This window comes from Condylura cristata, unplaced genomic scaffold, assembly GCF_000260355.1.
Source record: "Condylura cristata isolate star-nosed mole 26May11 unplaced genomic scaffold, ConCri1.0 scaffold00005, whole genome shotgun sequence".
NCBI classification, from domain to species: Eukaryota; Metazoa; Chordata; class Mammalia; order Eulipotyphla; family Talpidae; genus Condylura; species Condylura cristata.
This window is the reverse complement of record NW_004567106.1, coordinates 1,818,366-1,834,071: the sequence shown is the minus strand read 5'-3', so window position 1 is coordinate 1,834,071 and position 15,706 is coordinate 1,818,366. Positions and strand designations below refer to the sequence as shown.

At 40.3% G+C, this 15,706-nt stretch overlaps 1 protein-coding gene across 2 annotated transcripts in view; it reads right to left on the bottom strand.

Annotated features, from left to right (window-relative positions):
* The window catches only part of GLI3 (GLI family zinc finger 3), a 262,659-nt gene that overhangs the window by 178,522 nt on the left and 68,431 nt on the right, over window positions 1-15,706 (bottom strand). Inside the window, exons 1-2 of one of the 2 annotated variants that reach the window (XM_004676651.1) lie at window positions 7,690-7,794; window positions 3,858-4,100 (exon numbers count right to left, since the gene is read on the bottom strand). In XM_004676651.1, the coding sequence (XP_004676708.1) occupies window positions 3,858-4,047 (190 nt within the window). In that variant the 5' untranslated portion in view covers window positions 4,048-4,100; window positions 7,690-7,794. Of the gene's footprint in view, window positions 1-3,857; window positions 4,101-7,689; window positions 7,795-15,706 lie in introns of those variants that run through there. The other variant, XM_004676650.1, reaches the window with a different exon arrangement.

Sequence of the window (15,706 nt, the reverse complement as noted above, 5' to 3'; positions counted from 1 at the left end):
AAAAAAAAGATTTTCCCTTTTCCGGTCTTACAGGAAGCCTGCCCACACTTTAGAAATACAAAGTTAGTATATATAGAAGCACAAATTAGGCATCTTGGAAAATCTACATTTTCCAACCACAGAGAAACGAAGGAATTACTGTGAGTGTGCACATACTCAGCCACATTGGATTAGAGGAATCTTTCCTCTCCAACAGCCTGGTATAGGCTGGCCAAGGGCTGGGAGGAAAAGGGACTAGCCGAAAAAGTTGTTTCTGAATCTAATAAGGGTCCACAATGAATGCATGCTGCAGAACTGAGAAAAGGTAAAAAAATCACAAAATTGTAGGTCTCATGCACTAAAAATTTCTTAGAAAATGCATCAGTCAGATTTTGTCTGGAAAATTAAGTGCATGTAAGTCTTTCCTATAAGTCTTTAAAAAATATGCTCATTATACTAATCCAACAGTTTTAGAAAGTTGAAGTTGCCTCCTATCTCTCTGAGACAAATAAGGACATATTTAAATAATTTAGTGAAATATATGTCTGCATATATTAAGCTTGTATTTGTTACAGAAAACACTTTTTTCCAAGAATTTAAAATGTTAAAACTTCACGAGCTCATTTACAAACTTTAAATTTCTTGAGTTACAAAATAGTTGGAAAAAGTCAGTTGAACCAATAAAGTGCAATGGGAAAGTACTATGTTCATAAGGCCAACACACAGTGGCAATCAGAACCACTCTTTTCCTAAAGTTTACAATCCACTCAATTCCTAGACTGTGTCTATAGATCTCATGGGTTCCAGGGAGACAAGGGAGTCAGGATGGCTGAGGAAAACCAGTCTACCCTGAACCAACACAGAAACTACACTACCAAACTTAATTTATTTGGGGGGCCTCCCTGGTGGCGCAAGGGGTTAAATCTCAGCACTATCCAGCTATTCACAGCCACTGCAGCATGAATTCATCAGGGAGATGGCTACACAGCACAGCAGACCTCTCCTGTCTTGCCCACTGTTCCCCTTAGCAGTGTATTTCATTAGATCCACCAGTCTGACTCTGGTGAAACCCTTCCCCCTCCAAACCACTGGTCTGTACCCCTGTTCTTGTATGCATAAATAAATAAATAAATCATAACAAAAGCTAACTTAATTTGAAGGGTGAACTTATTCACATGGAGATCTTGAAGATGGGGGATGATGATGGTGGTGGTCTAAGAACAGAAGGTGGAGGAGAAGTGTGAGGAAGGTGAGAAAGAAAATGACCAAAGCTTTTATGAATAATTGTATTTGCATTGTTCTCTAGGATTCCCTAGAGAACACCATGGAGCAGGCATTGCCATCAATCACCCCTTTAAATTAGGAACAATTGTTTAAAGTGCCCAAACACTTGGCCAACATCACACAACCAGTAAATGACTTGATTGGAACTTCACCTATTTCCCGTGTCTTCAGCCAACCTGTGCAAACACTAGTACTCCCTACCCATATTATATATGTAAAGATATCATTTATAAATGACCAACTTAAGGATTACTTTGGGATACCAAATCAAAATAGCATTTTTCATTTGGTTATAGACAACTTGCACAGCACAAGTCATCACGTGTTCTTTGAACAACAGAGTGGGGAAAATCTGAAGAATAACCGAACTCTTGGTGCTATTTCCTCCAAATGGTGTGACAATGAATAGGCCCAGTTCCACTGAGAGGTTTGCAGTTCCCAGAGCTGGCTAATACTCCACTGGAGGCCCAGGTGTGCTGAGAGCCCAGCCCTTTACATGACTCAGACAAAGTTAAGTGGGCAAGTAGAACAAATGGACCAAGAGTAAGCTACAAGTTCAATAGCACATAGAGAAAGTTAACATTATCTGCCTACTTCCATCAGTCAAGAAGGGCTTTTAGCTATCCTGACCAATTAAATACCTGAGTAATTATAGGGCATCTGGAATAGAAAACAAAACATAAATACCAATTGGGAATATTCTGTTTCACAAATAAGTAAAACACAATGCAGGGAGGGTGTGGTTAATAATTTAGAGTTAAGGGGGCCTCCCTGGTGGTGCAAGGGGTTAAGTCTCAGGACCAAAAGCTACCAGCATCCACTGTAGTGTGAGTGCCATCCCCAGCTTGGGAGGCGGCCCACATGGTACAGCAGACCTCTCCTTTCTTGCCTACCTCTCCCCTTAACAGTGTATTTCAGTGGATCTGCCTGTTCTGCTCCCCACTCTATCTCTGGTGAACCCTCTCACCTCCCACCACCTACCCCACACCTCCCACCTACACCCTAGCTCTTATAGTCATAAATAAAATAAATTTTAATAATTTAGAGTTCATTCTTTGTAAAAAGTAAAAGTACTCAGGAAGGATTAAAAAAAGTGTTGGAAGTATATGAGAATCCCACATGTTTCTTCATGGATGATAACCAAAAATGACCCATAAATAAAAACACAGTGTAGAAAACTTATGGCTGTGCGAAGAGGGAAAAGCCTACTGAAACTATTTTAGACTCTTGTCCTAAAATAAAAGTATCATGATACAAACAAACAAAAAAATCAACTTTAAAGATTGAAGAAACTTGCACACTACAACTTACTGCTATAATTTCCTCCTTATTCCTGTAATTGAAAAACATAGTAACACAGCACTTTTTAAACAGAGCTGTTATAAACCTTTTTTAAAAGCTCAGAAGAATCCATAGAACTTTTCCTCCATGCTTTCTATGCTTACTAACACTTAAAAAAAAAAAAAAAACTCCACTCAAAAAAGTGCATCTTCTTTCTTTACCAACAATATAATCTGGTGGTGGGGAAGCAGTTGCTAGGACTTAAGGTTCGAGGCACTTTGATCTGCACCCTGGTGAGGGAACATTCTCCTCTCTGCAAGCCAACTAATGAAGGGATAAAATTAGCTTTTATCCTGGGCACTTTCTTGAGCAAGAAAACATGCACTAATCAGCTGTCCTCACTAATCAGTCATCTGGCTAATGACCTTTTGCCTTAAAACACTAAAATTTCTGAATGATGTGGAAAAAGGGAAACACAAACCAGTCCCCCTCTCTGGAGCTCAATGGATCATCTGGAATTGGAATTGGGAAGGTGAAATGGCAAGGCTGTATCCTGGCAAGGTGATAAATCTGTAATCAAGAGCTGCAAGTCTTGGCACCTCAATATGAACCTCATTACCCCACAACGGAATTATATTTATAACTAGAAACAGGCCAGAAACAAATGCAACCCTTCCATAGTTTTCTTTAAATTTTCTGTTTTTGTAGAAAATCATAGTATATCTGTGTTCACAGTCTGGTGAATTTCTTAAACATGATTAGTGCTGGGAGAAAAGCTTCCAGTGTACCTGGCATGCTGTTTAAAGAAGCAGAGCAAGTAGAAAAACCTTCCATATTAAGAAATTTATCACTGTTTTGTTAAATGTGTTCCTCCTTTACAAGTAAGCAAAAAAATCACTAACAACTGGAACAGGCAATGGTAAAGACTTCCACTAATGCAACCTACTTTACTAACTCCCCCATCAACTAATTTTCCTCCTGTGGTCTACTTGTATGGAACAAATCTGGTTTAATTCCCAGAAAAGGTCCACATGGACCAGCCACAAATGGACACCTTCCTGAAGACAGCCCTATGAGGTCTGAAGTTGCTTGGAAGTGTAAAGAAATGACTCTCCCTAAAAGAAGAATGGGTAGGAGACTGGAGGAGTAAGAGAAGTGGAAAGTAAATAAAACATTTTTATAAATTGATACGCAAACCAAATGATTCACCAAGCCTATGTGTATGTGAACACATGCATGCACACATACACAAACACACACACAGAGTTTTCCTGTGCCCCTCGAAGGAGTGTCACAGGGCAAGAACCACTTACGGTAGTGGGGCTCCATGTAGCCATTCCTGGGGTCCATGGCAAACACGGCCCCTCGATAGGGAACGGAGGGCTCAGCCAGGTGCGGCAGGGACCCATGGATCTCCTTCTTGATTAGTGAGGCCCTCTCATCACTGGATGTTGAGGGCTCCTCACTGATCTTGCTGAGCCCCTGGACACTCTGTGGCTGCATAGTGACTGCGTTTCTTCTCTCTCTGTGATAGGTCTGTCCAGGACTTTCATCCTCTGAAGAAAGAAAGAAAGAAAGAATGAAAGGAGAGTTCTGTCAGTTCTTTCAAGAGCATTTACCACCAGTAATCAACTAGGCCCCTCTCTCTCCAACCCTTCTTCCCAAAGGAGCCTGACTCTCATTCTTGGCAACTCTGAAAGCTATACCAGAATAGGACTGCGGGTCCCCAGTCTGAACTGAAGGACCCAGGGAACAGGAAATGAGCCTATTATATTGAATTTTAGGGGGTCAAGCAAAGCATCACACCAGCTTACAAGTTTATTTGCCAATGAGGCTTTTCATCAAGGATTTTCATCTAAGTTTTGCCAGTCTGAGGCTGTGGAAGCCCAACTGTTAAAAAGAGATCTCAAAGTTTTCATGTTTTCTAAGTCAGCTCTGTAACCCACTGATTTAACTGAGTCAGAAATAGGGAAAAAAGAAAAAAAAATGGTTACAAAAGATAACGGTGTGCCAATCCTGGAAACCTACAGTGCCCCTTGCTGGAGCACTTGCTGTTCAGTCCACACAGTGGAACTGAAAACCAAGAGGAAACAGAGCAAGACTAGAAGTCCAATGGGTGAGAAATCAGTTGTGCCGATATATGGACAGGCCATGGTGGGTTCATTCCCTTTTCCAGACATGAAGGGAGCAGCTTGATGAAATCCCATATATATTGATATTCCAGTTCCCTCAAATGCTGTTCCCTTCGGTCTCTAAGAACTTTCCATCTAGCCACTAAGATTCTCTGCAGATGCAACTGAATGACCTTACTGTAATAGCAGATTTAAAAATGCATAAAATTAAACCAACCTGGCAATCTGAACCCACAAAGGACAATTCATCTACTAGAATCACATACACACACACACACACACACACACACTTACTCCCAAACAAGTCTTGCATTTAACCCACAGACACTGATCTGACTGGTATGTGCTGACAGAAACAAAGCTGGTAGGGCTCTGTTTACACATCTAATTTTGAAACTCCCATTCCTGACCTTAAACATATAATATATATGTATTACATGTGTATATACACATATATATTTATGTATTTGTATACTTATATAGAAATATATTTGATTATAAATGATAATGCTGTTGTACACATTTTAGATGGACAGATTTTGAATACATCTTATTCCAACATACAAACTTATCTTCAAAGTATTCCATAAAGCAGATATGTCTGGCTGAAAGCCCCTAAAAAAATAAAAAAAGTTTGCTTTAGCAGTCTCATAGCTCTTTATACAAATGCAGAAGAAAGTATAGCTACAAATACAGACTAGCATAAAAATACAAATTTAAGTACCAACTGTTTTGTGTTGACTAATGAATGACTCGAACTACCTTAAGCCACTAGCAACTTTAGTTTTTCTGCTTATGTCTGGGACTTGAAGGAATAAGCAATGTATTTTTTTTTCCAGCCTAGCAAATGACTTGCAAAATAGAATAAACAATGAGATATGTTCTGCTTTTTGCAGTGAATTTGCTGACTACTAAAGTGTAACCATGAAACATGATTCTACTATTGTTTCGTGCAGATCTTCACCCCAAACTTTATGGGATAAATTACTATTTTAATCTATCAAGTGACCAATAAAAAAACTGGTGTAATCCCACATTTTTATGCATTGATCTTTACAAAAGCAATTCAAACCATGCTTTGGGTAATTTGAAAACTACAACAACGAAATCCTGAATTTTCATTCTCCCTTCTAATACTTTCAGGCATAGTCTACCCTGTACTTCACTCATAGTAAAGTTGGAAGTTATAGAAGACATGTGGTTATGTAAAAGCAAAAGGGTGTCAAAAACACTAGAACTCATAGTCAGCATTATAAAATTTCCTATAGCCTACAAATGGTAAGTCATATTTTCCACTAATTCGTGTTCCATATAAAACCTTTATTTCACTTCAACCTGAAGTGAACTTACAGTTCTGAGGTGCAAATTCTGTAGAATGGACTTTCATTTAGAAAATCAGAAAGCCCTTTCCAAGAGGGACTGCAACTCATAATTAGCATTCTCTAGAAGAGATGAATAACCAAGCTCTACTAATCTGTTCCAGGTTTAAAACAGGATCCCCTTGGCTTAATCTTCCTAGACGAAATGAACTTTTCTTCTCTTAAAATTCCATCCCTATAATAGAGTTTCTTAGAAGCCATGCCTTTAGGATGAGCATTTGAAAATCCAACTTCCCAAATAATTTAATAATTGGCATGGTCTGGCCAGAGTCTCCCCATCTCCCCCAACTTTCTGGGTGGGTGGAAATGGGGATATCTTTTTAGCTAAATGATTTTTACAAGTACTATTTTTTTTAACTTAAATGTTTTAATTTGATATTTTCTTAAAGAGAGTTAACCCAAGACATATATTAAAGGCACAGTAAAGCAAAGTTCAGATGTTTAATACAGGAAAAAATGAACTAATTCCCACAGTAGAGTCAACTGCAGCCACAAAATTTATTTAAACTCATTGTCAGGAAACTATTCCAGTAGTGAATGCAATCACACCCATACCTACCCTCCCCTGCAAGAAATCCCAGGAGACAAATATTTCATGAAGTTTACCTGGTGTACTGACACAGACATTCAGATGAAAACTTGACAGTACACACACGCTCCAGAATACAAGCAGCTACGAGGCTTGAAAGTGCACTCTCCACAGTGAAAGGGAAACTTTCCAAGCAATATTCCTGCCTGCTCTTATAAAGTTAGCAACCACTTCAGCAAGCCAAAAGACGAAAGCTGTCTAATCTTGTTCAGTTGAGCCGCGTTGTTCAATAAAGTTTGAGAGTCAGTGCAGACAGGCTACGCCAGGCCAAATTATTGACAGAAACATACTGTCCACCATGGCAACTCGCAGAAGTCTGCTGCAAAAATGTAAGCAAACAGCCCATTGCTCCAGGAGCATCTGCCAGTGGACTTTAACAGCCAAACACAAGGCGACTGTTCATGCTACTCTGGGTTTAACAGCTACACGCTTGGGGGTCAAACCGAAATATGCAATTCTAAGAAGTTTCAGGGGAAAATTACTTTAAATACTGTCATCATCGTCCGGTCCGTACCTCCTTCCTTCCGTACATCATGCTCCAGTGGAAGTTAACGAATTCCTGTTCCCAAATGGAGAGTTGCCCAAGTAGCACATTTTAGAAACTGTCCCACATTTTGCAAACTCATGCAAAGGCAAACGACATGGAATTGGACATGCAGTGCCACACAGGGACTGACTTTACCATAGAGGTGTAAGCAAAACCATCTCACTGTGCAAAGCAGACACACACTCCCACGGATTTGCTCACAAACTCCAGTACAATTCCTCATGGCATCAAGTAAAGGAGTACTTTTTTACTTAGGACTTGAGATAAAAGTTTCAGAATTCTTCCAAAATAAAAATAAAACCCTGTGCTGTGTAAGTATCTAAGAACACCGCCTGTCATCCTCAAAAAGGAGGTGGAGAGGCATTCACAGAACACACGCTCACCCTTTTTTAATCAACATCGATTTTCAACTGTTCCCTTAAATCCCACTTTAATGCCATCGCTCCTCTCTTCCCCCAAGAATAGAAGACAGAGTGTAAGAGAACAGACAATACTCACAACTCAGTCCCCAAAGCTCTGGCTAGCTACTTCTGCAAACTTCTTGCGGTGGGCTTCCCTAGCTGTGGCAGACCCTCTAGGAACGTGGGTTCTCAGTGTCTCCCTACCTCCCTCTCCCTAGCAGCGTTGCCCCCATTAGAGGAATTAAAAGTGGTCGGAGCCATGCTAAATTTAACAAGCTCATTAGTATTCTTTCTGAGTGCTTCCGAGTGAACTCTCCCTATTCAAGCCACTCTCTCCAGCAGAAGGGTCAGGCGGCTAATCATTAAATCAAACTAATGTCACCCTATCACAATCAGCCCGAGAGAAGGAGGGTTTATTATTTCAGTTTATGCTAAATAAACGGTTTTACAAATGGTCCCCAAGCAAGGTCAACAGCAGCTTCAATTACAAGACAAACTTAACAAGAGTTGCTATAAACCAAGTACTCTGTATTGACTTAAGAACAGGCTCAACTCCACATATTGCCACTAGCAGGGTTGTACAGGAATGCATATTGTAAAATAAAGGAAGGGGGAACTTCTTTCTTTGCCAGAATTTGCGACTGCACAGCGACTCTTCATTCACCTCTCTCCAACCAGCTAGCCGCTCAGCTCAATTCACCCCACACAAAGGCTGGAGCCCAGACCTCAATGGACCGAGTGAAACATGTTCAAAACTAGGCTCTCTATTGTGACTGAATTTCTTAACATCTTTTCAAAAAGCGGAGAATGCCTTGAGGCTAAAGGAAGAAACAGGCTAATGGTGAATTGGGAATTCTGAGCAAATTTCAGAGCCCTTTCCTCCTAGCTTTTGAGGTTGAAAGCAAGCTCTTTCCTTTCAAGTTTCAAAGTCCTTTTTCCTCCCGCAGTGTCACAGAAGGATTTGAAAAGAAGGTAATTGTGCTCGCAGTCTCCCTGATCAGAGCTTACGTCCTATTTCTGGTATTTCGGAATACTTCTTGCAATAATAGTGCATATAGCTCAATCCCTTAACCGGCCTGCACTCTGCAATTGCTCATTAAATGAACAATTGCGGGTATAAAATGCCTTTTATGTTCAAGGTCTGGATATAAGATAAGCATTCTAGGACTCTAAATTTGGTTTACTAAGGAAACTCTCCATCATTAAATTACAAAACTGAAGTCAGAATATCAGGCTTTCCCAGAAAAGTGGCACTCAGATTTCAGTGAGCCAAGATGAGGGGTGAATGGGGGGTGGGGAGGAGGCAACAAAATTAAGGAAGGAAAAAAAAAAATACTGAATGCTCAGATTTCTGGCCAAATGGGATTGTAAAAAGAAAACAATATTTCCATGTTTGAAGAAGGTCTGAGTTTGCAGGACCTCATCATTTCTATACTGAGTAATATAATAAAGTCATTGTCAAATGCATTAAAAAACAGATCTGAGCTTTAATCAATATGCAGATGATTGTTTCAGACAGCTCCCAGCAAACATCTCCCACTTGTTCAAAAAATCTTCCTTTCCATCAAATAAGGCTTCATCTTTTCTATCCTCTCCCAGACCCCTACAATGACCCAAGATAGCAGCAGGACTCGGTGTTAGATTCTGGAGCAGAGACAGAGGCTATGTCCCTGCAAGTGTTACAGTAAGATCCCCAACCATACCTTACTGAAACCACACACACACACCCTGTTCACAGGACAAGAACTCTTATTCCTTGGGACTGACACCTGGACTTTGGAGGCACCTCCTGCCCAATGCCAGCAATAAAAGGGGAAGAGGGAGTAAATCACATTTTTATGTGTAGATTATTTTCAAAACTCCAATTATCTCCCACTAAGTTGTTGCCAACATAAACCCACCCACTCCTGGGATGCACCAAGTGGGTTCAAAGGACAAAGCCACCACGAGACATCTGCCCTCAGGGCCTGGGGGCCTTGGAGCACAGCATCCTCACAGGCGGGAAGGAACACACGCTCTGCACAAGGCTGCAACACCCCGTAACACACTGGGGTGCAGCCAATGGCTTTTGTGTGTTCCTGCAGTTTTGAACGTGCTTCTACACCCAGTCCCACCTTCTTGTTCTGAGCAAGAATCACAGCATCATTTTCTGCTTTCCTCCCAGGAAATCGCCTTGCTATATTTGGAACGAACATTATTTCATTTATCCCTATTATGCATTTGTTGCATAGTGTTGGCATTTATTTCTTTAGTTATTCACGTTTTGATGTCCTTTGAATAAAAACTAATGTAAACCAAGTCTTTGCCTCCCTGTTTTAGAATTCTCTCGTGATTTTGACCAAAGAGCAAACAGAAATGAGAAAGATAAGAGGCTAAGTATATTCATAAGCATTGTAGAATTTTACTAGGGGGATAAAGTTTCTGTAGTTTTTAGAAGCAGAATCTTGTCTCTTTCCATGCAGGCTACAGTCCTGCCTAAGCCAGGGTCTGCTGCCTACAATGTCTAGAGCTTGGCTTCCAGAGGCAGGGAGCAGACAATACCTTCTCTAAGAGCGTTTCCAATGCCCTTGGGGTCAGACATTGCCCTTCTGAGGCTACACATACATCTCATTGACAATGACTGATGACAGTAGGAGAGGCCCAGATGGATCAGAAGAGAGCTCTCAGCTTTGTTTGCAACCTTTCAACCACAATGCAAGGCCTGCAACACCAGAGGGCTGCAGCAGCTTGGAAGCTTAGGCGAAATTCAAGTGGCCACCCTTCCTTCAAGATTACAGGGTAGCTCTCTCTTCCTACTTGTACCAACCAGAAGGTCCTGTGGGTTTCGAAAGGAGGGGAAGCAGAAAATGCCTTCCCTCAGAGTCTAATGAATATCTTAATTATTTTAATATTTCTAGAGTTCTTTTTGTCAAAGAACAAAACATCTAGACTGAGCGACAGCCCACAGAAACTATTCCAAAAAGCAGATTAGTGCTCACTCCAAAGCTACTTTCTCACCTCCCTTCCCACTACTTGGTTGACAGAGCTCCATTCAACTTCAAAAGGGATGCCTGAGAAGGAGGACAGTCTCAGCAGAGAAAGAAAGATGGGAATTTTGATAAACTAAAGCATAATCCCTGAAGTCTGGTTACCTCATTAATGAGGATGGCATGCAAAGCAAGCAGCTTCCTGACTTTTTTCAAAAAAAGTAGTAAGATGAGGACTTCTTGCCCACTGGGAAAATCCAGAAGGGGTAACACTGAGAGATGCTGAAGCCTCACCAAGCATGTCCTAGGGCCTTGAGATTACCTTCACTTCCTGTAAGCCTCTGAGCCTAAATCACTGTCTGTGTCCCCAACCCTGCCCAGCAGTTGAGGATGCTTCCTGGGCAGCGAATAACAAGCACCCAACATTACCCAGCACGCTGGGGTATCTAAGATCAAGCACAAGCCCAACTGTCCAAACCAACTTTCAAAGTTCTAAATGAAAAATGCTAGCCAACTCCTCCCCACCAGTAAAGAGAACACACAGGAGCTCAAGTTCCCTGGGGGCCCCTGCAAGCTCTCCTTTAAAGTGGAGGAGGGAGATCTCCCTTATATTCCGTGAGCTTGTGAGGACCCTGACCTGAATTAAAAATTCTGAAATGTCATGAAGCTTCTTCTATTAGCATGCTATTAGTGGCCAGTTGCCGCATACAAAGAGTGAGTTAATTAGTGCTATCAAACACAGAACAGTAAATTCTTGGGACTGCCAATTATTTTTTTTTTTTTCTTTCTGGTTAGTATTGCATTTATGTCTGTCCATGTGAGTAACCGTCCATGTACTTAGGTATTAGAGATTTCTTTAAAATCCCAGTTTCAGTCTTTTAGGAGAATGAGAGTCTCTCACTTTGCATATAAAGGCCTGAGCCAGTGAAAGTCCCTAACAAGCTCCATAAGTAACAATTTACTGGAACAACAAAATGCCTATTCATGAGACCAGAGTACCTACCTAGGTGGCCAACACCCTCTGCACCACTGAGGGGGCTCTCTCACCCCAGGAATCCCCACCAGGTCACCTGGCAGGACACTCTTCCTAGAAAGATACAGGAGTGAACCTCTGTGCCTAAAGCTTTTGTGACAGCACTTTCAAATGGTGGTTCCCAGATCTGTGACCCTCATCCCAACACCAGCATCCTATTTTCCTACTATTTCAACTACTTTTTAAAGTATAAGAGGGAACACAAACTGAACTGACTTCATCTGATGTGTTTGTGTTGAATTTTGTTCGTTTTCATAAGATGGTATAATGAGAAATCCTGAGTATGTGATTGTATTATATTTGGAATAAAATTTTACAGAACTTGTTTACTCCTTTAGAGAAACCAGGCTCTCTTGGAGGGTACATTTAAATATCAAGAGAACATCATTAAAGTAAGAAATGAACTCTAGGTGCCTCTGCCACAGTGACAGGATTAACATGGTGAGTGCACAGGGCTCACCTCCTCAATCAGTCACCTCAATCAGCCTCCTGGCAAAGGCCAGGAGCTACAGTCATGTTTGTACAACACAAGCTCCCTCTAGCAATTGCCCAGTTTGACTTCAGTCATGAAACAAGCATTTGAGAAGCCCAAATTAAAATACCACATTTGATTCTTCACAATTTTACCACAGGTGAGCACAGACTTGCCTAGGCAAGGCGACTGCTACTCACCTAGCCACAAAAAATGGGCAACTCTAAGCTCTTCCAGGTAACAACTCAGAAGTTGTGAAAACACGGGGAAGTAGGACAATCACAGTACCTGACCTTCCCCAAAGCACATCTCCACAGTCAAAGCCAAGGCAGAATGAGGCACTGCTACCCAGTTGCTCCGCCCTTCTCTCCTCTGGCCAAGTGGACCAGGCAGGCACCCCATCTTCCTCTAGTGAGACTGGGGACCAGGACACAAATCTTTCTCCTGGCCTTGCTCCAGCTACTGGAACCTAATATCCCAACATCAAGGGAATGTATTTTTTTTAATGTTTATTTATTTATGCATACAGAACTGGCATACAGGCCAGAGGTGCAGGGGCAGTGAGAGGACTCACCTGAGACAGAGTGGGCAGCAAAGTAGGCCTATCTATGAAGTACCCTGCTGAGGGGAGCAACAGGCAAGACAGAAGAGGTCTGCTGCGCCATGTGGGTCATCTCCGGGGCCAGGGATCGAATTTGCACTGAAGCAGCTGTGTCCTAACCTATTGCACCACCAGGGAGGGACCTTATTTTTATTTTCAAGAAGTCCCAGTAAAAGTAATTAAGTAAGCAAATAAAAGACCAAGTACATCTACCTTTCCAAAAGAAAAATTTAGTCTCTTTCTTTTACCAACCTCATTTTTCAGAAGTCTGTCAATTAAAATACAGTAGCCAGATATTGATTAATTTACTCACAATGAGACAGGAAGGACTTCCCCTATCTTACTCTTCACCGCAATTATATAATAAGGGCTCTGTCATTGGCCTCATCTCTAGATGAAAAGCTATGTCACACAGAAGCTACATCACCTACCAGAGTCTAGTGTCCAGGCAGGGTTCCTAAAGTTGGAACTAAAATATCTGGTTATCTAATAATCTCCTTACTTAGCTACTGTGGTACTGATAATCTCCTTACTCAGGTGCTGTGATTGTCCTGCTTCCCCAAGTCTTCACAACTTCTGAGCTGTTACCTAGAAGAGCTTAGAGTTGCCCATTCTTGACAGGAAATTAAATTTGAATTTGCATTTTGATCAATGCACTAGAGTCTTATAACTACCCACTAGGAAAATATTTCATACTTCCAGATAAATCTTGAGCCCAGGAAACAATTAGGAAGATTACACTAAAATTCTACAATCAATAATATCAAACATTAGCAAGGGTAGATACACTTTCACACACTGTAAAAAGATTTCCATAATTACTCAGTTACATCACAAGGATTCCACTTCCATAATGCACTTGAAGAAAAAACTAGCAAAGAAGATATGATTTCTATTAGAAGAATGTGTTATACTTAATAAGGTAAACAAGTTAGTAAAATTAATCTTCAGCATATTCTATATTATATCATAAAGTATTTTTGAGAATTTGAATGAACTTTACTAATGAGAGAGCCAGAAAGAGCCAGCACCTATATTAGAGTCCAAAATCCATTTATTAGATGACCCAAACTTTAGAGACCAAGTAAAAGGAAGGGAAGCAAATAAGAGGAATGTAAATTATTTCTGTATTTACATATAGCTATATATTTCTACACAAAATTCCTAAATTAAAAAAAAATAAACGTTATTAAAATATTCCAATGGTTTATTTTGTCTTTAACGTTTCTGTGTTTTCCAATCATACCAGTGTAAACAAAATTATTTTTTAACTTTTACTTTTAATTCTGTCTTAAATATTACATTTATTTAGAGTAGTTCTCTAGAGAACTCCAAATGAAGTACACTTAAGTTGAAAACTTACCCCACAAATATGTCTTCTGAAGTTTTATTTTAAACTTCTCATTTTAGTTCTTAAAACTGTAAGTGCCTGCTAGGTTATTTTTACAGATATTTTAATAACCCTTTCAGATGATACAGGATTTATGGAGATCTCAATAAATTCACTTACTGAAAATTAAATATATTATTATTCCATATCTGTATACAAGCACCATACAAGTGCACCCTGTTCTCCCTCTCAGTCAAACATGGTAACTCAGCTTCCACCCGATCATCCCACAAGGAATGTGCATCAGAAATGCTCATTACAACCAGGATACTGCTCACCTTTATTGAACATTTACTAAAGGCTGGGCCATGTGTAAACGTTCTATATGCCTGAACCCCACAGTATGCTCACAGGGCTATGAGGCATGAAAAGAATCATCACCCCAGTTAGTCAGTTAAAATCTCAAGGTTTAATAAGTTTAAGCAACCTACTTCAATGTATATATTCCTAAGATCTGCATGATTCCCATCAAACTGAAATCCAATGTATTTAATAGTAAACTTCAAGTCAGTTATGAACTGTGGTTTAGAAACACTGAATTTTTTATTCTTCTTCAGGTGTTGTTACTGCCAAGTTGGGTCTTGAACACATTCAGGGTCTTGCAGTTCAAATGACACCTCTTTTGCTCAGGCTGCATTACTTTTTGATCCCGTATTTCTCCCACCTCCATGCCACAGCTCTTCCCTTCCCCACAGCCTGTTATCTTTGTGTGGAATTTCTAGATTCTGAAACGGGATTTCCCACTGTCTGCTGGGGGGCTGTGTTGCAGGCTTAGATACAAGAAACAGTCTGAATATTTGGTTTGTGTTCAACTTAACAGCTCCAAGAGTTAAAGCCATGCACAATTTATTGAAAGGGGCATGTGTCCAATAGCTAGAACATATGGTTTACAAAGAAGGGGGAATAACTTACATTTGGAAGCAGCCTTGCTTGGATTATTTACCAACAAATGAAAATGCTACCCCAGAGCATACCCCTCCCCCATAGGCTGGAAAGGAATGGTGAATGAGTCAATAAAAACAGGGTCATGCTCAGCACAGGGCCTCTCCCCCAACAAAAGATGATTATTGAATTATAGCAAATTTAAGAAAGTTTTCTCTGTTCTTTAATCAGGAACAAAACCAGACTACTTCTTAAAATGCACTATTAGGAATTGTAACTGTTCCTAAAAGTGCCAGATAGATTTCCATCCAAGCAATATTAAAACTAACAAGCGTCCTTTCAATTTCTTTTAATGATGGGGTATGCAATAAAAATACAGCAGTGCTTCATTTAACCAAAGGAGCTGAAGCAAAAAGAACCAAAATAAATAAATAATAAACTTACATGGGCCACTTACCAAAAATAAAATCATTTAATTCAACCTTTTACAGGAGGTGCATGTAGCCTTTTGAAAGCAAAAATTCTCATAACACAAACCTCCACTTAAAAATCACTGCCAGGGGCTGGAAGCAAGGCAGGATGTTATTTCTTTTTCAATTTCTTTTTTAATGTTTGGATATTAATGACATCAACTGCCATGTCACATAATAAGGCAGCATGACAATAAAGTGGGGGGAGAGGTAAGTTAGGAAACCTAAGTCTGGGACTTGCCTCTAGCACTAAACTGGTGTGTGACCCAGGGGAAGTTAAAATATATCAGATTGTTGGTT